General features: G+C 34.5%; 1 protein-coding gene across 23 annotated transcripts in view; it reads left to right on the top strand.

Annotated features, from left to right (window-relative positions):
* Positions 1-22,330, top strand: part of PARD3 (par-3 family cell polarity regulator) — a 710,070-nt gene that overhangs the window by 103,753 nt on the left and 583,987 nt on the right. For 13 of the 23 annotated variants that reach the window (XM_074193157.1, XM_074193160.1, XM_074193150.1 and 10 more), the window contains exon 2: positions 19,785-19,886. In XM_074193157.1, coding sequence (XP_074049258.1) covers positions 19,785-19,886 — 102 coding nt within the window. Of the gene's footprint in view, positions 1-7,981; positions 9,279-19,784; positions 19,887-22,330 lie in introns of those variants that run through there. The other 10 variants (XM_074193141.1, XM_074193140.1, XM_074193136.1 and 7 more) reach the window with 6 other exon arrangements.

Raw genomic sequence — 22,330 nt, 5'->3', positions numbered from 1 at the left:
GTCATACCCAATGCTGGAGTAACTGATGTAGATGATGGCTTCTTTTAAGTTGAAGATGAAACTCTGATAGTTGATTAATTGTTTAACCTCTTAATTGATAGATGAAAAGGACCTTCAGAGGTCCTTCCCCAGAGGGAGTTTGTCATACGCAAATATTACATTTTGTGGCCACCTTGGCAAAAGGATTGAATTTAAGGTAGGCTTCATTTGACACAATAGATTTCAGCTTTTACCAGTCATATCACTGGGGATAAACAGGGGTGATTTGCTACAGTATGAATTCCCAACAAATTTTTTTTGGGAATGACTTGCTGTCATAATTCTGTATTTCTTGTTTATAAGAAGACCTTATTGAATGTGATAAAGGATCATGCAACTTGCTGCGCATAATGTATTTTTTGTTATCAAATTATGGAATATGTATGAGCTATTTTTGCAAGTTACATAAGAGTAGACTGGGATAAGGGAAAGGCAGCCATGCCTCTGAAGGTTTGGTTTTGCAAAACCATTTCATTGCATTAAAAATCCATAAATGTTTATGATCATGTTCCCCCCAAGTAGCTTCTAATTCTAATGTATTGATTTTTTAATGCACAGAAGAGTAAATTGAACAATTTGCTACTTTGGCCTTATAATTTGTTTCTTACTTATCTTAAAGTTGACTTGAAGATTTACAGGTTTACTTCAGAGCTGACTACGTTGGGGTGGGATATAGAGATTTGTTCAGAATGGTTTTTTGTTCTCTCATTTAACTGAAGTAGTATTGGAACTGCTTTGTTCAAGGAACACTTTCCCAGCTGCTGATAAGAGCGCACTCTGCTGGCCAGTTTGGATTTGGATAATAAAATGCTTCACAGAGTCAGAGTTATAGGTTTTAGGCCTCAGAAATCTTCTAGTCCAACGTTCTTTATTTACACTTAAGGAAAAAAAAGTCACATAAAGTTACAAAAATCTGGATAGGAATATTTGACTAATTAGTGACAAAATCTGTTTTCTTAATTCATAGTTCAGTATTTTCTACCATATAGGACCTTAATGTTCAGCATTTTCCCTATGTCTTAGATTCCCTGTAGTATCCTGAATATCCCCAAATGGACCATGCATAAAATGTGATTTTTATCTATGCCTATAACAGCAGTATATGATCGTCATGAAGTGAGCTCTTTTTTGAGGCCTTTTAAAGGGAAACATGTGGAATTTCTCATTTAATGGATTTACTATAGTAATGGAATATAAGCATTTATATAGTGTTTTATGATTTGAAAAGTGGTTTGCCTCACAACCCTATAGATGGATAATACAAGGAAATTATTTCCTTTTTTTTTTTTTTAAACCTCAGAGAAATTAAGTGACTCACAGTTGATCACACAGCTGGAAGGTGTTTGAAGTAAGGAAATTATCCAGGCTTCTTGACTCCAAGTTCAGCTTGGAGTTTACCAACTGTTTACCTTGCAAAGCAGGTAATAAAAGTAGAACCCTATATACACACACACATTAAAGAATTCTGCTCACCAATAAAGGTGAATTATTGTTATAATGATCCCATCCTGCCTCTCTAGAAGAATTTGCCTTCAGATCTGGATTTCAAAATAGTTTATTAAATATGACAGAAAATTATTTTTAAAACTTTGAGTGGAAGATAATATAAAGGTTCCATTAGGAAAGTAAAGTAAGAAAAAAAACATTTATTTCTTTTTAGTTCTATTTATTTATTTTATTCCTGAGTTTTTAAAAATGTTATCATACTAGGTTTGTCCACAGTACTTACCCTCCCCTTATCCGTTATTTTCAGAGGAATTAGTTTGTGATAAATGAGGAAAAAGGTACTTTGGAAAAGTCATTTAGAAAGATAAAATTCATTTGTCTGTTATACCTAAACTTTGTTAACAAGCTGGTTAAAATATTCTAGAACTACAAGCAAAAATGTTTATAAATTTGAAGATTTAAAAATCACTTTCATAACACAGGTAAGGGGAATTCTTAGCTGAGCATACACAGGAAGTATCAGACCTGACTTGCTCTGACATGAAGAATGTGATGCAATGCCTGGATGAATATATTACACTATTGAATATCAAGTTTAACATTAACTATGCCTTGGAATTAGAAGAAGTGACCAAGCTGGTTCTTCAGTATTTGCTACTAATGAAAACATCTACATTGTTTTTATGGAATAATTGTAGCTTACATAGACCCTTACCAAAAGACCTAAAGGGATTAAAGTGGCCAGCTTGTTGTAACAACTAAAAATAACACAAGAATGAGAAAAACAATATCCCATCATTTTTAGTAGGAATGTATAGAAGTCATTTAAAATAAAATAATGAATTTAGACAAGTACCATAGCCCAGTGGAGAATGCCAAAGATCTGGATCTGATACATCTGACTGTGTGATCCTTTGCTTGTTACTGGTACAGGAAAATCTCTAAGAACCTAAGTTGCAAAGTGAATGTCATTCTATATTGTCAGAAAGAAATTCCTCATGAGGAACTTCCTATGCTAGTGAAATCATTGTAGTTTTGTCATTTCAGTTGTCACTCCATTTTTTTTTTTGTAGCAAAAATACTTGAGTGGTTTGCCATTTCCTTCTCCAGCCCATTTTATAGATGAGGAAACTTGAGGCAAATAGGGTTAAATGACTTGTTGAGATTCACATAGCTAATAAATAACTGAGGCCCACATTTGAATCCATGAATTTGAGTCTTTCTGTTTCCAGGTCTAGCACTTGATCCACTATACCTCCTTATCCATATCTAGTGAGGAAAAAAAAGTTTAAGAAAATTGCACTCTGGCTCTGTTTGGTATTGAAATTGTAATGACTTGCTTATATTTGCACAACTAGCAGTGATAGAGTTGGGACTAGAACCCCGATGTCCTGATTCCCAAACTAGTTTTCTTTCTATTACTCCATTTTCCCTTAAGGTAGCTCAGTTCAAGATTACTTGCCTTTCCTGATTCCTCGGATGCAAAGTGAATACTAATTTCAACTTTGCCTTGAACAGTTACTAGCTGTATGTTTCTGAGCAAGTCACCTAACCCCTCTCCACCTTAGTTTTCTCATTTATCAAATGAGGCTAATAATTGGATAGGATAGGATCTGCACTGGAATAGTGAACTAGTTGGTGAAGACATTCCCTCTCCTATTGCTGACTGACCCTTGATCTTCAGTTTTTGGTCATACCAAACTTCTTCATGGCACTGAGAGAAGAAGTGATTTTTTTGAATCATTCAGTCAGTTTATATCAGAGGGAATCAATCAAACACTTTTTAGAGCACCTACTATTATCCAGCTACTGTCTAACCACTGGGGTGCTATGTTAATCACTTGTAGTTTATGAACCTAGAACTTCCTGATAGACTCTAGTCCCTACTCCATTATCTCACTCACAGGATTATGGAGAGGATCAAATGAGAGAAAATTGATAACATTTATAAATACTCTTAATTGTTATCATAATGGTAATAAAAAACCTATTTTAATATAACAAACTGCAAGAAGTGTTTGACTTTGCCACTTTGTAAAGGTTCTTTGTGGAACAGCATGGAACAGTTGGTGGTGGAGATTTTTAGAATCAGGAAGATGCAGGGTCAAGTGACCTATGCTTAATCTGTGTCTCTGACTGCATGACCGTGGAGTGTCCCTGGCAACTCTGTAAGATGGAGCTGATCTTTATGATCTGGGAATTCTCCATATGGAAGAAAGAGAAAATTTCACATACATAATATGTAATATATGCATGCAAGTGTTCAAACAAAGCATGGATGCTAATGATACAGAATGGTTCATATCCCATTACCTGTAACCTCCAGTAGCACTGACATTTCCCATATCTACTTTCTCTTTTCCTGATCAAGGTTCAATGTCCAATTCTTCAGAGATTTGTCTTGTGAAGTTTTTTCCTTTTCTCTCCCTTTAGTCTGTAACACACATGCACATACAAATAGATGAACATTTGTCTTGATATCATGAGATTTTGGCTTACTTGTAGGTAATTTAGTCTCTCAAAGCTTCTTCTGGACATGGTCCTCATCCTTGCTTCTAAGTGGCTTAACATACTCCCAATTATGGACATTATAGTATATGTATCAGCTGAAGTAAGTCCAGAGAAAAACACGACCAAGTAGCCCCATAGCCTGTGTTGTGAATACTTACCCCCCATACACATGGATGTATTTGAAAGGTACATCAAAATGTATGTTTTTAAGATGAAAGCCAATGATATTTATTTGGGTTTCTGATGTTGTGCAAGTTTCATAGATACCAGAACTTTTCCCTGCCCCTCCTTCCTTTATTTGGGGTGTGACTGGATGCTCAGAATTTTTATGGCAGATATAGAATTAAGTAATTGCCATCCCTCTAAATGATTTTGTTTCCTTTCTAGTCTTGACTCTGAAAAGTTGCTAGAAATTCCCCAATTCTCCAGGTTCACTGCTAGTCTTATCTTTTACTTCATGATGCTATGATTTTTATCCTGAATTACAGTCATCATTCTTGAGTGAAGACAAATGACTCTGTAACAATTGCTCAGTAGATTAGAGTTTAGTAGTTAATTTGTGAATGTTTTAAAAGGTTCTGGTGATGAGAAATGGCAACATATTTTAAATCTTTTAAGTAACTTTTGGAGAAAAAAGCATTTGAATATATGACAATATGTTTTTTGATATTATCTTTGCTTTTACATATTATAATATTGCATATTATAGTCATCTTTAAAATACATTCTCAATTATTGGATGTTTTTATGCATGCACATTATTTATACAATTGAAAATTGTAAACTATTTGTACACTATTATGTATACCATTGAAAATTAGTGTAACAAGTCTCATAGGTCCGACTTTTTTTGATGCCATTAAAACTGATTGGATTCAGCAAGAATCCTAGAAGTTCATGGTTCAGATCTGTGTGGGAATAAAACTCAAGTGCTTACATCACATGAAAATTCTCATATAAACTACATTTATCCAGCTTAATGAATAGGTTTATGTTATGAAGTCTCAGTGAGGAAGGATCTCAGAACTTATGTCATTTATGTGTATGTATTCATATGGGTACTAATTAGAATTCATTAACACAATTACCCAACTATGATAGGGATAGGCAAAGTCCTGTTCTTGAAGATTACCCAGAATATGCTAATTTAGAATATTACTCAGAAAAGGCTGATTGAGAATATCAGGCTTGAAAAGGAAAGAGTGGCCAGGACAAAACTATATGATGTGAAGATCATATAAGTAACATGATTCCTGTATAATATGGGGCATATTTAAATAGATTGCTCTATGACTTAGCTGAGCAGATTTGTGACCTCAGTTGCCAAACAAGTTTTGTGTCTTCCTTGTCTAGTCTTGTTGATCTACCATTTGTCAAGGCTTTGGTAAACAGGAAGAACTTCTGGAGACCACACAGTGGTTTATGGGGCAAATAATGAAATCTTGTTTCTGAGAGGTAGAATTCCTTATTTTATTGAATTCTAGCTTTGAAAATAAAACAGTACTTATGGAGTAGGATTTTTTGGAAAAGGTTTTAATGACAAGTTTTTCTTTGGTTAACATTGTATTTTGATATTGTCTTCACTTTTATATGTCACAAATTTGGGTTCCTATTTCTGTTGGCTTGCTTAGGGCAGTTGGTTAAACATTGTAGCAAGAAGGTAAATTTTCTCATAAAGAAACCTGATCATATTACCATAGACTAGCCAGAGAAAATGGTGAGCCAATATGTGCTTTAGACAATCAAGGGCAACTGGGTTAGAGTTTGAATATATCCTCAGACCTGGTTCAGTTAACAGAAAGCATTCACTAGTGGAAAGAGCTCTGAATGTGAAGCCAAAAGACATCTGGGTTTGAATCGTGATCTGACACTTTCTAGCTGTGTGACATTGAGCAAATCATTTCATCTCTTTGTCCATTGACTTCCTCACCTGTAAAATAGAGACAACAATATCTTTAATACTTTTCCTCACTGGGTTGCTCTGAGAATCAAATGAGACACTATGTAAAGCTTTTTTGTGGGGGGGGAGGGGAGGAACTAGATCTTTGATTCTTTTAATGGAGAAAGTACTGACTGATGGAACTCAATGGAGATCCAACCTTCTATTGATTACAGCCACTGGGAGAGGTGGCCGGCCACTGAAAGATTAAGTGATTTGATTATCGTCATATAACAGTATGTGGCAAAGGTAGGCATTTGAACTCATCTATGTCATTCTATGACTGGGAGTCTGGTTCTTTCTAATGTTAACATTCTTTGTAGATCTTAAAGTAGTAGAGAAATGACAGTTATTATTGTTGTTATTATCAAAGCATATATAAGTAGCTCATTACTTACTCTTAACCAAACAACAGCTATCCTTGGTACTCAGTTCCTTTGCTGCAAGATTCCATTTTAGGGTTCCTTCTCTCCCTAAACATATTCCAAGAATTGAATACTCTTCAATTAATTCTTCCCTATGTTTAGCCCACAGCAGTTTCTTTTCCCTTAACTTTTTTTTTTAACGTTTTTTGCAAGGCAAATGGGGTTAAGTGGCTTGCCCAAGGCCACACAGCTAGGTAATTATTAAGTGTCTGAGACCGGATTTGAACCCAGGTACTCCTGACTCCAGGGCCGGTGCTTTATCCACTGCACCACCTAGGCGCCCCCCCCCCCCTTTAGCTCTTATAGTAGCTATCTTCAGTATCATTTATTTAGGAATTCTTGTATATTATTTTGTACTTGGTAATTAGATGAAAAATTCCATAAGGTCAGGTACTATATCTTACAGAATGTGCAAACTGAAACCCAGAGTTGTCACAAATTCAAATAGGCAATAAATGGTAGAATCGGGATTTAAAGTTTAGTAACTTTTGGAGAAAGGGATTTAAACCTTTCTCTTTACCTCTTTACCTCAGTTTCCATTTCTATAAAAGGAAGATTTGGGACTAGATTATCTTTTTTTCTGCTCTAAATTTATGATCATATTCCAAATGCATTTCTCTTTCCATTACACTTAACTGCCCCCTGAGATTTTCTATCATCCTCACCCTGCTCTTGGAAGTAATATGTGCTCTTGGAAAAGAGTAGGCTGTGCCACTCTGCATGCCACTCTGCCAGTTTCCCAGGTAAAGCATGGCCCCTCATTTTCAGGAATATTTAAGCGAAATGAATGATATCAGTAGGCATAAAAGATACCAGTGCACCACATAGAATAGCACTTTGAAATATGCTGCTGTGAGAATGTGAGGAAAAACCAGTATCACAGGTGTCAGGACTCCTGGTTTTGTTGTTTTGTTTTGTTTTCCATTTTGCTGTAGCAGTGGTTTGTCAAGATTATATGCTAACAGGAAAAGTGGTTCTTTGTTCCTTCAAATGAAAGTACAAATCCTGTGAGACAGGGTCAACTTCTTGGAGATTCTCAATTACCAAAAACTTAAATAATACCATAATGGCATAAACAGCACTGAAAAGCTTATTGACTTTTTATTTTTATTAAACCTTATTTTTCAATTAACAAGCTTTTATTTCTTTCCTTCCTGCTTTTTTTTTTCCAATCCTGGGGTGGGGGGACTCAGCAAAAGTATCATAACAAATATACTTAGACAAAGAGCATCTTTTATGGGCCAGGCAATGAATGTGCAAAACAATATATAATTCTTATCTCATTTGATCCTCACAGCAACCCTGGAAGTAGGTGCTATTAAGGCCATTTTACAGATGAGCTCATTTCTGATGTCTAAAAATAGGTTTTACCCTTTAAAAATTCACATTATGATTATCTTTGAAACTGTTTATTCCTCATCATGTTTTATATCATTTTCCCTCCTCTCCCATTTAAATTTCCTATGAAAATTTTATTGCTGCTTGATATATTCTATTCCAATACATTAATTAAAGATTGTGTAATGATGCTTTGACTGAATTCCCTTAGTGTGTATTTTGTATTTTTTAATTGGAGAAACCTTACTTCTTACACTATTAAAATATTAATAAGATTTTATATTAACAGAACTGATATTATTCTAGTGAAATCAAAATTATTTTGCAGCAAAACTATTTACTGATTTATTTTGAGTTCCTTAACTGATAACTTAGCACTTGAAGTGGAAAACTAAAAATCTAGATACCATAGATGCATTTTGGAGTAGTAGAGAAAGCAGTGATTTTGATTCAAATCCTGAGTCTTACTACTCTCTCTGTGATCTTGGTCAAGTAATCTGAATCTCAGTTTAGACTGGAGGGCCTTGGACCATTCAGTCTCTAAATATGGTCTGCTTATTCTAAATAGGATTCTTTTAGAGTCATTTAGATGCATAGTATGATAGTTTAGAAGAAGGATATTTGTAATCCAGATGTCAATTTATCTTGCTTTAGGTGAAACCAAGTCATATAATCAACATATTTATCAGTATCAGAGGAAGAGATTCAGTTGTGGAGTTAGGGACATGGGATCTCATTTTTGGTTCATATCCTGATAATGCTGCTTCTTATTCCTTCTGCATTTTGAGTCCAATTACTTGATCTCTCCATTGTTCTCTTTAGGATCCCATTGTGTGTGTGTGTGTGTGTGTGTGGTGTTTAATTGTATGTAGTTAAGAGATTACTATTTAATGGATAAGAATAAAACTTAACAGGATTTTAAATTATGAATGACAAGTACATTAGACTAGAAATACTAAAGGAATTCAATGGAGAAGACAGGTCATTGTTTGAAATGGTTAAGAAAGGCTTTGAGACTGAAGGAAGGTTTTAACTGAGCCTTGGAACGTGGGTTGGGCTTAGCATTGGAGAAGGGCATTTCAGACATTTCTCCCCACCCTCTACACTGTGTCTTAGAAATATATCTTAGAGTGCAATAGTTTTGGCATTTATTCTGTTATTAGAATCTTTAGAAGACAATGTCATTTGCTGTTTTGTTATAGTCACTGTATGAATTCTGATCTTACCTCAGCTGCGGTTAGCTCTTGGCAAATCTTTTGAAGATACAATCACAGAATCCTCCCTTGATGGTGATAGGAGAAAGCAACCCCACCTCTGACATCAGCAGGTTTTGAGGTGATATGAGGGAGCTGGTCCTTTCTGCCTTCCAAATAACTCTGACCTCATACTCCATATCATACAATGGAAGCAGTTGTTCAGTGAAGACTTACTCTTGGTTAGATCTCAGGTTTGTGATGTTATGTTGTTGTGGAACTCTGACCAGGACATCTGGCACTGCTGGATATGATGAATGTGAATACAGGGTCCATCACATACAGCTGGATAGCTTCCTTCCTACCATTTCCCAAAGGACCTGTGAGGTAGGCAGAAGTTTAATCTTTTACTATTTTATAAATTTGATTCAAGGGAAGATTAGAGGTGAATTCTTAACTTTTTCATTTTCTTATCTATTTATCTAATTGGTGGAATTTCATAACTTTTTTTTTTCCATTTTGTTATTACGGGTAGCTCCCTGCACTGATGCATAAACTTATATAGTTTAGGTTCTTTGACCTGCCAATGGTCACATAATTGGTAAAGGGCATAGAGAAAACTTGAAGTCTGGTCTTCCATAACTGCAAGGCTAGTTAGTCCCTTAACTGCTGCTTTGTCCTCATCTATGAAAATCGATTAGGATTGCTTTGGATGTTTTTTAGTTTGGAATATCCAGGTGCAAGAGATGAATCATGAACAAATCTATAATGAAAAGAGGATTGTTTGAATAGGAAATGTTGGGGAATGATATGCTTGATTTTTTTTAATGTTTGTACTGAGCTATTTGTAATTTATCATGTTTCATTGAGATTTGCTTTCTATGCCAAAAAATTTCTTTTAGTACTTAAGTCAGACTCTGGTCTTGTGAATTAATTATAAAGTAAACATGCAAAGGTATGTTTTCCTTTGGCTATGTCCCAGGATTAGATGGTTGAATAACTTTAGGGATAGCTAAGTTGATTATTTAGGGTTATTTCTTTTGTAATTGTTAGGTGAAATATGAAATTTATATAGAAGAGATCTGGACTAGTTGCATATTTTTGGAATTTTTACCTAAAGATGTCTATCCATCTAGAAAATAAGTGTCAAACTTTTTAAAAACATTGGTTTTGAATGGATTGTTATGGCAGTGTTGTGTGCATCATATCCTGATCTAAGTATATAAATCTTATGGCATGTCTGATAATCTTTTACTTGAGAACTCCTTTCACCTATGGGTAAGACAAGTTGTTTTAAAACTCTTTTATCAGGTAATATCGCTTTCATCTATCTCATTTTTTTCCCCTCTCCAACTGCCATTAACAGTTGTTCAAAGCCTACTTACTTCTCTGGACTACAGTTAATTATAGCTTCCTAACAGGTCTCCTAATGTCCAACCTCCACTACCATATCCATCCCTCTAATACTCAAATCTGATCTTGGAATTTCCTTGTTAAAAGCAAAGTGACTTTTTGTTATCTCTAGGTAAAATATAAACTACTTAGACTAGCATTCAAGGCCTTCAATAATTCCCCTCCAATCTACCTGTCCAATCTTATTTCTTTTACACTATATTTCAACCAAGCTGCAATAAAGTCTTTTTCTTTTCCTTTCTTATTCAGGTACCATACATTCATATGCAACTAGAATCCACAGTTTCCCTATCTCCCCTAAGAATCAGTTCTGATATGACAGAAAATGTCCCTGGAATCAATGAGTCAGGTCTAAGTTCTGCATCTTTCACCAATGGACAAATTACCCAAACTTTATGAGCTTATGTTTCCTTACTGTAAGATGCAGGTAATATTAATTTGCATGATTTTCATGCGGCATTTTTGATATCTGAATAGTGCATTTGTATAAAGTAGCTTCTAAACTTAAAAGCAGAAGTCAGTTGTTATCCAATCTAAATTTACAGAATTGATAAGAAAGAGCTTTGCCTATTTTAAAGTTTTATACTTATGATTATTTACTATTTATTAAGTATGTCAGTATTGATGCTTATATAAATATTAAAACACTAATATTAATATAAATATAATAATTATCTTTGAGATCCTTGTCTTTAAGCTTCAGTTGGTTGTTCAGTTTTCTGACTCTTGTCTTCATGACTCCATCTGGGGTTGATAATGGAGTAGTTTGCCATTTCCTTTTTCAGCACATTTTACAGATGAATAAGTGAGGCTTAGTAAGTGTCAAATTCAAGATGAGCCTTCCTGACTCCATACCTGGTGCTCTGTGGACTATGGAGCTGCTACCTAGCTACCCCAAGGTCCAATTTAGGTGCCACTGCTTCAAACTCCAGGCTTCCACTATAAAGGATTTATCTTTTCTCCTCTTTCTAATTTTCTTTAGTCTATCCCTCACCATTGCACTCACTACATTTTGTCTTGTGAACAGTCCTTATTTATATTGGATTTTAAACTCTTTGAGAGAGAGCACTGTTTCTTTCCTATTATACTTATAATTACTTTCTTCCACCCCTCAGCCACTTAAATATTTTTGGAATTGAATTGAGTTAGTTGTGTGGATGGATATCTACACAAAAGTCAGGTTCATCAGACTGATACATATATGGAGCTGATGTGATGCATAGTACAGAATTGGGATTTCTAGCTATCTTTTGCATGAAGGGTGGAATGGAGGATGCATTTTAATTGACATGTATGCAGTCATACTCAATTTTGAAATAGCCATTGTATAGTTTTAAGATGGGCAAAAACTGTCTTAGTTGCAATCTATTTACAAGACTTCTGGGTTTTAAGTGGATATGTGCATTTTAAGTTAGCAGTATAATGTAGCTACCAAATAAATTAATTTGAAACTAGCTGTACTAATTGATTGGTGTCCAACCAAGTTAACTCAAAAAGTACTTAGTAAGCTCTCATTGTTTGCCAGCCACCATATCCAGAATGAGGGAAGTAATAGTGTTTCTGTAATTCGTCATTGGTCATATCATGTTTTTAGTGTAGGTGAAGGTATGAAGGTAACCACAATAAAAAGAAATGATTTTAGGAGCAATTGAGACAACTACAGGAAAAGAAGATTCAGGTTGTTGAGGCAACAAACTTTTTGTTTTTCAAGTACCTGAAGGGCTGTTCTGAGCTCCCTTAATCTCTTCCTTTTCTTCCAGTTCCACTTGTTCTGGTTTTGTTTACCTCTTTACTCAATTTATACCCCATGACCTTCCACTTCAGAGGTGTATTCATCACTAACCTAGAGTTTTTTATCCTTTTGACCTGTGTCAATTCTTCATGACTAATCCCTAATCTTGGGTGACTTCCAGTACCCACTTTCTCTGTTCTTGCTCCCATTTTGGAGTAAGTCATAAAAAAATCAAGCTGATTTTTCCACTATAAATTAATAAAGGCATGTCATCTGAGCCTTCATTCTTGCTCAGTTCCTTTTTAGTCATCTTTAATGGAATTTAATTGTCTTCTCTACTGCAGCCAATTCAACCCCTCCGTCTCCCAACCTTACTTCTAGTATCCTTTGTATTAGTGAAACAGTCCCTTAGAGGGAGTATAATGTCCTAAATTAAAAATGTATACAACGATCTGACTGAGTCCTTTGATACTGTCAGTCAATTTGGAAAATTTTGAAGTTCATTCGTATTGTATATGAATTTCATGACAGCATGCATGCATACCCAGGTTCTGGATGGTGGATGATGCTCTCAAGATTTCCTAGTCACTAATGGAGTAAAAGAAGGATGTGTCTTTGCTCCTATACTTTTAGCATGATGTTTTCACTCACATTATCTAATGCCTCCAATGAGGATGAACCATGGCCTCAAGCTCAGCTACTGCACTGTTGGCAAATTCTACAACATGAAAAGGCTACAAGCTAAGATCAAAGTGGAGGGAGTGTTGGTGCAGATGATTGTGCCTGCAATGCAGCCCCTGAAGCTGAGATGCAACAAATGACGGATTGATTCTCTGCTGCTTAAGCTAATTTTGGTCTAACAATTAACATCAAGAAAACACAGGTGCTCCATCAGCCAGCACCACACCATCCTTATGTGGAACCATTGATTACAGCAAATGGAGAAATTTTGAGTACTGTGGACAAGTTCACTTACCTTGGCAGTGTCCTTTTCAGGGAGGTACACATTGACAGTGAGGTTGAAACTTATAGTGCCAGAGCTAGCTCAATATTTGGGAGGCTCCAATAGAAAATAAGGGAGAGAGAAGGTATTAGACCAACTACCAAACTGAAGATTTACAGAAACATTGTGCTGGCCTCATTACTGTATGCCTGTATTGCTTCCATTTAAATTGTCTTAAGATCACCTGTCAGGAGAAGATACCAGATGCTGAGGTCCTTTCTCAAGCTAAACTACCTAGCATTTCAATATTACTTCAGAGAATGCAACTATGATGGACTGGACATGATATTAGAATGCCAGATGTAAGCTTGCCCAAAAAAACAAACAATTTTTATGGAGAACTCACACAGGGCAAGCACTTACAAGGGGGTCAGAAGAAAAGATACCGAGACACCCTGCAGGTCTCATTGAAGAATTGATTGTACTGCATGGAAGACACTCATTCAGGACAGCCCAACATGGCATACCCTCATCACTGAAGGTGCAATAACTCTATGAGGAATTGAATTGAAGCAGCTCAAAGGAAATCCTTAAGTTTGGAGTACCCACCCCAAGTGTTCACATGGAATTTTTGTCCCCAACCTTCCAGCTCATAGTGGGCTGAATAGACACAGTTGGATACACTGTAATTTGTTTCAAACATAGTGATGCCATATTGATCTTCTTTGATAACAAAGGAGAAGAACTAATCAATACAGTGATCATCAGATACATTATTAATGATTTATTAACCCTGATACCTTAAGGTTTTATCATATAATTTTTTAAAAGTAATCTGAGTATACATTCAAATATTTTTTTGTTAAGGTATTTAAAAAAGAAACAAGTTTTTAAAATCTTTTCTTGTTTGAGGCATGAGAATGCTTCTCAAAAGATTCAACAGAATAGTGTACATGCTTTGTTTCTTTTGTTATGCTTTTGAAATGATTCCAAAAAAATTAACATAGTTTTGAACACATTCTGTAACGATCAAAGCAATACCTTTGTTCATAATAATTGATGTAATAATTTTGGGTAAATTATAATTTCTAACTATTCTTTTCTTAACCCCCCACCAACATGTTGAGTTTTAGAATACATTAGAGAATTAGGATAAAAGAGGCAGAGTTTAGTTGCCTCAAAATATAGTCTGGCTGTTTATTAAATGCTGATGTTCTCTTCTCCCAACCCTTTCCCCTTTAAAGGGGAAAGTTCTTGTGCTTCTTCTCCAGCTTCTCCCTCCATGTTTTTCAGTTTTAGTATAAAAACTGCTCACATTATTCCAGTGTTGGGAAATGTTTAGGGATAGGAATTAGGGCAGAATTAATACAACTTCCTTAAACAGATTACAAGAATGTGGTAATGAAATGCAATTCACATTTCCAGTTTTATGCCATCTAAAAATTCATTTGCTGGGTAGGTCATAAGGACATTTTTAGGCAATTATAATTCATTTTCTCTAAAAGACATTCTATTAGCTTTCACAAAATTCAGTTTAATCTAGGGAGAATTATGCATGCTGGGGAAATCTAGTTTGACAAATAATTCTCTTGCACAATAAGAGACCTTGAGGTTGAGAGATGTGACATATTCCCCATTCTTATGCCATATTAGTTTTAGATGGCATCAGATGATAATCATTCCAGCTATATTTTGTCTCTAATAATAATAATAATAGTAATAATAATAATAATAGTCAGCATTTACATAGTGCCTCAAGGTTTACAAAGTAATTTACAAATATCTCATTTAGTCAAGTTGTTCCATGATGATAATAATTTTTAGAGGGGTAGATTGGACAAAGGCATTGTTGTGTTTTTTTGACTTACAAATCATGCTTTGAATCTTGAAACAATTCACCTTTTTCTCTAAGTTATTTGAAGTGTGAATAATTTAAGCTTTTCTTTGTACATGATTTCATAATTTGAAGCTATGAAATAATGTTTCCTTTTGTTTCACATTTCCCTCTCAGATCCCTCCCATTTGATAGTTTGAAATATTATGGACAAGAAGACCCTTTTTACCTTTCCTTTGTAGTAGAGTTTGGGAAAAGAAACCTACATATATCCTGTTTTGGATGTGGGATGTTCATTCCTTTCTTTAGCCACTAGTATGTCATTTCTCTTCTTGATTCTCAACTCTGGGTTTTAAGTTAAACAAAGGATTTGTTCTCATATTTTTTTTTTTCAAAATTGATAGAACACACAATCTCTCATTAACCTCAAATTCTCCACTTCAATTTATTAAGTATAATGGAGAAACTTTCTCCATAACTTTTGACTTCTTTCTCAAATTTTCACTCCCTAGTCAATTAGGCTTAAACAGACCTCAGTGTTACTGGCTATTCACTTTATTTGACTCTACAGGAAACAACAGAAAAATATTTAAATATTTCATTGGTTTATCACAGTGAAAAAGATTATATCAATCACCTTTTAACCTTAGTAATATCTGATTTCTCTAAAAACAAGAAACACAGTTCTTCCATTTTCTCTCTCAGGAGGGCAAAGTCTCAGAAATAGTTTTCACGATATCTTCTCTGCAGAGTATTAATTGAACTCAGTCCCAGGCAAGGTTTGAAATTTTTTAAGACCACTAACTAATACATATGTTCAATTGTAATTTTTTTTTTTTTTTTGCTGTAGCAACACAAGTCCTGTTTTCTCATTTTCTTTATTGTAGTTGAATTTTAATTAGGTATTAAAAACAAAAGCACTTCTTCACACTTAGTATCAGTTTTGCCTCCTAGGAACATTTTCATTTTCCATAGGGGAATTAAGTTATCTACTGGTGAATTGTTGCAGTGTGACTAAGTGAATAATTTCTGGTTAGGAGAACATTTTTGGGAAGAGAGATTTTTCTTGGAGTTCAGCCAGAAAAGCAGGTCTTCCTCCCTAGAATCCTCAGAGAACCTGACTGTTCAATTCCTGGGTTCTTTCATTTAATCACTAACCCAAGATGTTTCCCTGATTTCAGCACCTGTGGGTGCAGCAGAGTTACTGTTCCTCTAGTCTAGAGTTGAGCAGTCATTCAGTCACTGGCTTTTGAACTAAAGATAAAGCTTCATGCCTGACCAGGGAACTTGGGAACTGAGGTGAGGCCACAAGAGCTGGACTGTGAACTTAGGAGACTCTTCTTAAGGTCACTAATTGTGTTTACATAAGCTGAGTATTCATAGTTTATTGTTTACATAGTAAGGTTACTTGCTCCAGGCAAACTAACCTATTTATAACTTTAAAAGACAAAACTTTATTAGTCACTCAGTAAATCTTTGTTTCAGTTCTATATGTGAAAAGTGGAGTGAAAAGTACCTTATGAAAATGGCATATCCCCCCATGGATAGATGTTTTCTAGAGGAAGCTAAATGACTATTTGTTGAGAATTCCATAGAATGAATTCTTTGTTTAGTTTTTCTGTCTAATGTTTTATTCTGTATGTTGTCTTAGTCTTTTAAAATTAGTAACTGTTTATTACTTTTGAAGCATTTTTTAAAATGACAATTCAGGACATACTTCTTACTAAATGATCATGACCTAATAAATTACAGTATAGGTAATAGGGAGTGGATCTGTGATTGGTATAGCTCCTCCTACCAAGCAGGTGAGTAACTTATTGACAATTCAAGGTCAGACAACTTTTTTCTTTTTGATCAAAGATCAGAGTTGAATCCAGGTATTCCTAGCTCTGGAGAAGAAGATGGCAAACCACTCCAATGTCTTTGTAAAAAAAAAACCTCAAATAGTTGAAAACCACTGAAATAACAACAAAGAATACTGCCTAGGATTGCTATCCATTGCTATGATGCCTCTCATAGAGTATGATGATGACAAATAACTGATATTAAGAGGATCACAGATGTAGAATTGGAAGGGATTTTAGATATTATTGAGTCTAGCTCCTTTGCTTTTATCATGAAGGAACTTGGAGTCTAGACATGTAAAATGTTTTGTCCAGGGTCACACAGAGGTAGTAAGTAGCAGAGTTTGGATTTGAACCCTTCTTTTCTTACTCCAGATCCATTAATTCCATTGTGTGGCATGTTTGACTTTTGAAGTCTGTAAGTTCCTTGAGGGCAGGAATTTTTACTTTTTATATTTATGCATTTATTCTTAGCAACAGTGTAGTTCTCTGTCTATATCTGGCAGTTAATAATAGGCTGTTAAATTGAAATATTTTTCCCAACCAGCCAATAGCTAGGAATGTCTTTTGGTCTATCTCTCTGCTGTTACTATTTCAATCTTTTTAAAGCATTCCTCCTTACAACAAGCATTCTTTAGCTTTCTGGAAAACAGTTTTCCATAATCAGATATTGGGCTTTTCTTGTAAAACACAAGCAGGCCCTTTGTCTATTGTAAGAGAAACTATGTTTATGAAAGCCCACAGATATTCTTTTGAGAGATCAGTGTTCCGTGAAGCAGTGTTACTCAGTAACATGAAAATCTATCAGATTTTTCTTTCCTGTTTCTTAGACAAGGGTGGGGTAGTGTTTTTAAAAAGGTCCCAATTGGATGCTATTCCTTTCCTGGAGTTCATTGCCCTATTCACAATACTGAAGATACTCCCCTTGGTCTAGAATCTAACCAGCTAATTCTGAGACTAATTTATCCCAGAGTAAAACACAGGAACAGAAACTACGCCATTCTCCAAATATAGTTCAAAAAAGATGCTCCATGATCTTCCATTCCAATCTTTGCCTCTTTTCCATCATTAGTAGATACAGTTTTTATGACTGGTGGTAGAATATGAACTGAGAATTGAAAACCTAAAATGATGGCCACAAAAGAAAGAGTGAAGACTTTTCATTATACAATTGTGATTTTGGTAGGAGAAATATTACTCAGAATATTGTATATCAAAGTTGTTCAGCAAATATTTTTTAAAAAGTAGGTCCTGAGGAAACTTTAAGCATCATTTACACCAGAGAAAACTGGGATTAGCAAAATGATTACTTTTTGGATATTACATTGTGACAAAGACCTTAAAGTTAAACTTGATTCAACAAATATGTGTGTCAATAGTGTGGAGAGACAGTATTAAGTAGTGGAAAAGTAATTCAATTAGGAATCATGGAAACTTATATTCAGATTCTGCATCCAATGCTTCAGTTGGAAGGACCTTATTGGTCCTCATTGTATTGATGAAGAAATGAAGACTTAAGAGTTTAAAATTTATTTAAAATGCTATTATTTGTAAAATAAGTAACTGGGATTGAAATTCGGGGCCTCTGTTGCTGAAATCCAATCATCATTACACTACATCATGCTGCCTCAGTTTTTCATCTGTTATATGTAGGAGTAGTAGAATTTAGAACATTGGGTGGTTGTAGGTATTTGCAAACTATAAAAACTAATATATTAATGTCAGATATTATCATAACATCATCATCACTATTATAATTTTTATTAAGGGTATATAACACTGTGCTAAGTATGCCCTCTGGGAGCTATTAGTATACACAGATATGAAAAAGGAACCTGCCCTTTAGAAGCAAAGATAACCATAGGCAGTAGAATTGAGGGGAGATATCAAAGCTGGGGATATCAAATATACAAAATCTTTAGTGCAATCATTATGCATTTGAATTCCTAGCATTTGGGACAAACAGATTTATCAACACTGCTCTGAGAATGTGGAAAATTCACTGAAGAACTACCTCAATCCCATAGTACTGTTGGGAATGAATTCTGGATGAATGGGAAGCAAAGGAATAACTCAAAAACTGATGATTATAACTAGCATTATAGCAAAATGTTATTATGCTTATATAAGATTTGCAAAGAATCTTACAAATATATAATTTCATCATCGCAACAACCATAGGAAATAAAGGCTATTTTTGTTCTTGCTTTCATTTTACAAATGAGGAAATCAAAGTAGTGGTATTGCTTAGTAACAAAGTATTGCTAATAAGTGCTTGAGCTGGATTTAAACTTTCATCTTTCTGATTAGAAGTTCTGACTAGAGGTTCTATCCACTGCTTACCCAGCTGCCTAATAATATCATTTATCATTAACAAGAGAAAGCAACCTTTGTTCTTGGTTAAAAGTGAGAGACAAATGTTCTCCTTATGGACTTGGTTCTTCTTTGGAAATGATCTCTGTGAAAGTAGAGTACTCTAAAATGCAAATGATGCAGAGTTGGTATTCTCCGAATAAGAGCGAGACAAATAATGGAACTTTATAGAACTGTTACTTTAGGCAAACTTCCATTTGAGTTAAAGAAATTTGAAAGGGCAATGAAGTTCCAAAATAAAAGAGAATATGATTTTGACATCCGACCTCATTCTGGAGCTTGTTTGGACATGGCATAGGGGAAAGTAATAATGTCCAATCTGTTTAAGGACAGTCTCTGGTCCTGCCCAACTCTGTAGAGTACCCTCAGGGATTGTCCTTAATGGCACAAAATTCTCTGCATGGAATCTTTCTCTCTTTTTGCCTGTTTTATTCAAAGCTCAGAAATATGTAAGGAAGTTTTGATGAAAAAAGAATGGTAATTCCTAACAGTTCAGTGAGGAGCCATTTACCAGAACTACGCCCCCCCCCCCAACCCCCAACCCCCAGCACTTTATTGCATTTAGTGAACAAATGAATAAAAGAGAATGGAATGAATTTCATGGATATAGAGATTTTTGGTGACTTTAAAAATATGACTGCCTAATTACTTTTTGAAAGTAGAAATTTTTTTCCCCATATGCATGGGTGGGTCATACATAGTCTTACAGCCTATCCTCCAAAAATATTAATTATTAATTATTCTTTTTTTGTAGGATCCAAATTATTGGATAAAAGTTCATCGTTTGGAACATGGTGATGGTGGAATCCTTGACCTTGATGACACCCTCTGTGATGTTGCTGATGACAAAGACAGAGTGAGTATGAAATGAAAGAAAATATGACAAACTGACTTTTGAGTTTATCACAGATGTTGGGATTATTCATAGAATTTCATGTTTGTACCAATGACAGTACAAACAAACATTGCTTAGAGAAATCATCAATTTGAATGGTTGAATTTTTCAGGTTTTTGAGAGTTAGTTATCTAAGTTTTGCATCATTTCATTCTTTAACAAAATGTGGCAACACATTTTGTCAGAGTGTCGTTCTACTCTGACTTCTTCAACAGAATATATTGAATTCAATTTCAACTTCTTTTGAGAATTCATGGTTGTTTTTATGTAATCCAGTTATTGTAATGGAAAGAATATCTAACTACATATATATATATATATATATATATATATATATATATAACAAATTGTGAGACCAAAGGCTCAATGCATGCTGCCCTCAACAAAAGATTCAGATGCCTAATTGTGAAAAAGTCCCTGATGTTAGTTTGATTTTTGCCTTTGTCTCATCAAGTTGGTAAAGTAAGAAAGGTATGGTTTCTCTTCTGAATAGTGCAATCAAGCTTGCAATTCTGCCATCTTAGTTAGTGAATCAAAGACTAAAACAGTCTTTTCTAATATGGTTTGCCTAACGTCAAGAAAATGACTATAACCTTGTCTTTTGCTGTTTGATTTGTTGGCAGCATTTAAATCATCTATGAGATTGTAAATTCCTGGAAGTCATTCTTCTACATATCCTCCAGAATACCTTAACTGAGTAGATCTTAGTTGTTATCACTGCTTTATCTGAATATTCCTTTGCTTTAAAGAGACTGATCAGTGTTTGTATCATTAGTTTCTGCATTATGAATACTGCATTTCATAGAGAGGGCCCCCTCAGTTGGTCTCCTGTACCCCTCTCATTTCAAGGTGTTTGTTTATGGGCATGAAGGAGTAGCCATAATGTCAGGAATTTGTTTTGGGTGGGGTATATGAATGATTGTCTTCAAATTACATATTCTTATTCCTCATCATCAGATTGGATGGTGATGATGATGATGATGATGATGATGATGATACATTTAGAAATGGAAATAGGTCACAAGCTTTTCATAATGTAATCTGGTTAGAATTGTAGGCTTGAACATCATTAAACATTGAATCTTTTGCAAGGAGATGAAAATATTGTCTAATGTTTTTTAGATCAACTTTCTTAGGAAATATCTTTCTGTAATAACTTGTTCTCCTCTGAATCATACTGCTCTATGGATGGAGTCAGTGAAATAAAATTGTTAGGCTGCACAGCAAAGGAGTGAAGATGATACATTTATTCTGAACACTAATACTGTTTACTCAGGCAGAGCTTTATAGTTGACTTAAGTATTGAATAGCATTGCTATCCTCAGGTGAGCCTCTGGTACTAAAATAAAATGAAATTTTTTTGAAGCTACAGAAAGGAGGCAGAACTAGTCAGCAAAAATTCTTGTTCTATTAAAGCTTTAGTTTTCAAGTCTGAAAATACCATACAAGCCACATGACATTTTTGAAAGCCCTGAAGCATTGATATTTAGCAACTCATCAAAACAAAATAATAAGAAAATCCATAAGCAAGAAAATTTAGTTTCCCTCACTTCTTAGGAGATTTGATTTATTCATCCCTATCATGATAGAATTTGGTAAACATTTTCAGAATTAATATTTCCTTATTATTGTGAAATTGCTTAGGAAATATATTCTAGTAAAATATCTTCCATCTCTTCTAAAATGTAGTATATGTAGTATTATTCCTTGGCTGCATCTTGGCTATCTGATTTATGGATCAAAGATAAATACAAAGGTCACACTTAAGAAAATATTAACTACATATTTTGATTAAAACATTCTTCTGTTACATTGAGCATTGGACCATGGACAGGAGTACCCTTACTTCTTTTCACTGCAGCTCATTCATAAAGGAAACATAGATCATATTAGACTCAATTGAAACTAGAAGCCCTGGGGTACTGAAATCTTTGAATGGATCATTTATGTCAATAATGTGGGTTCTCTCCTCCCATGCTTTTCCATCCTCTATATTTATTGCTTGTCTTCCTTAAATTCTCCACAGAGCACAAACTCAGTGTCCCATAGACTTTTCTCTTTGTCATTTAATATTTTGGGGGGAGGACATACTGGCACTTGTTTTTATCTATTTACTTGAAATTCAGCAGAAATTCAGGAAATGAAATATCAAAATATTATCATCAACATTTTTTTTAAAGAAGCCATCCACAAATTTCAAATCTTTAATACTTAGAAGAATTAGGTATGTCTATTATTGAAAAAACTTTTAATTTTATTTTGAAATAAAATTTTTCATCCTACTATTGCTATTTTCTTTGCTTTAAGAATAAAAACAATGTACTATGCCAACTGATGCAGTTTCTTCTTTTGAGGTTTATTAAAATTATGCTCTTTCTCGTGTTAAACTTTTTTTTAGATGTGTG

Source organism: Macrotis lagotis, chromosome 7 (assembly GCF_037893015.1).
Source record: "Macrotis lagotis isolate mMagLag1 chromosome 7, bilby.v1.9.chrom.fasta, whole genome shotgun sequence".
Classification (NCBI taxonomy): Eukaryota; Metazoa; Chordata; class Mammalia; order Peramelemorphia; family Peramelidae; genus Macrotis; species Macrotis lagotis.
Note: the sequence above shows the minus strand (reverse complement) of the source record. Positions and strands in the feature narration are given on the sequence as shown.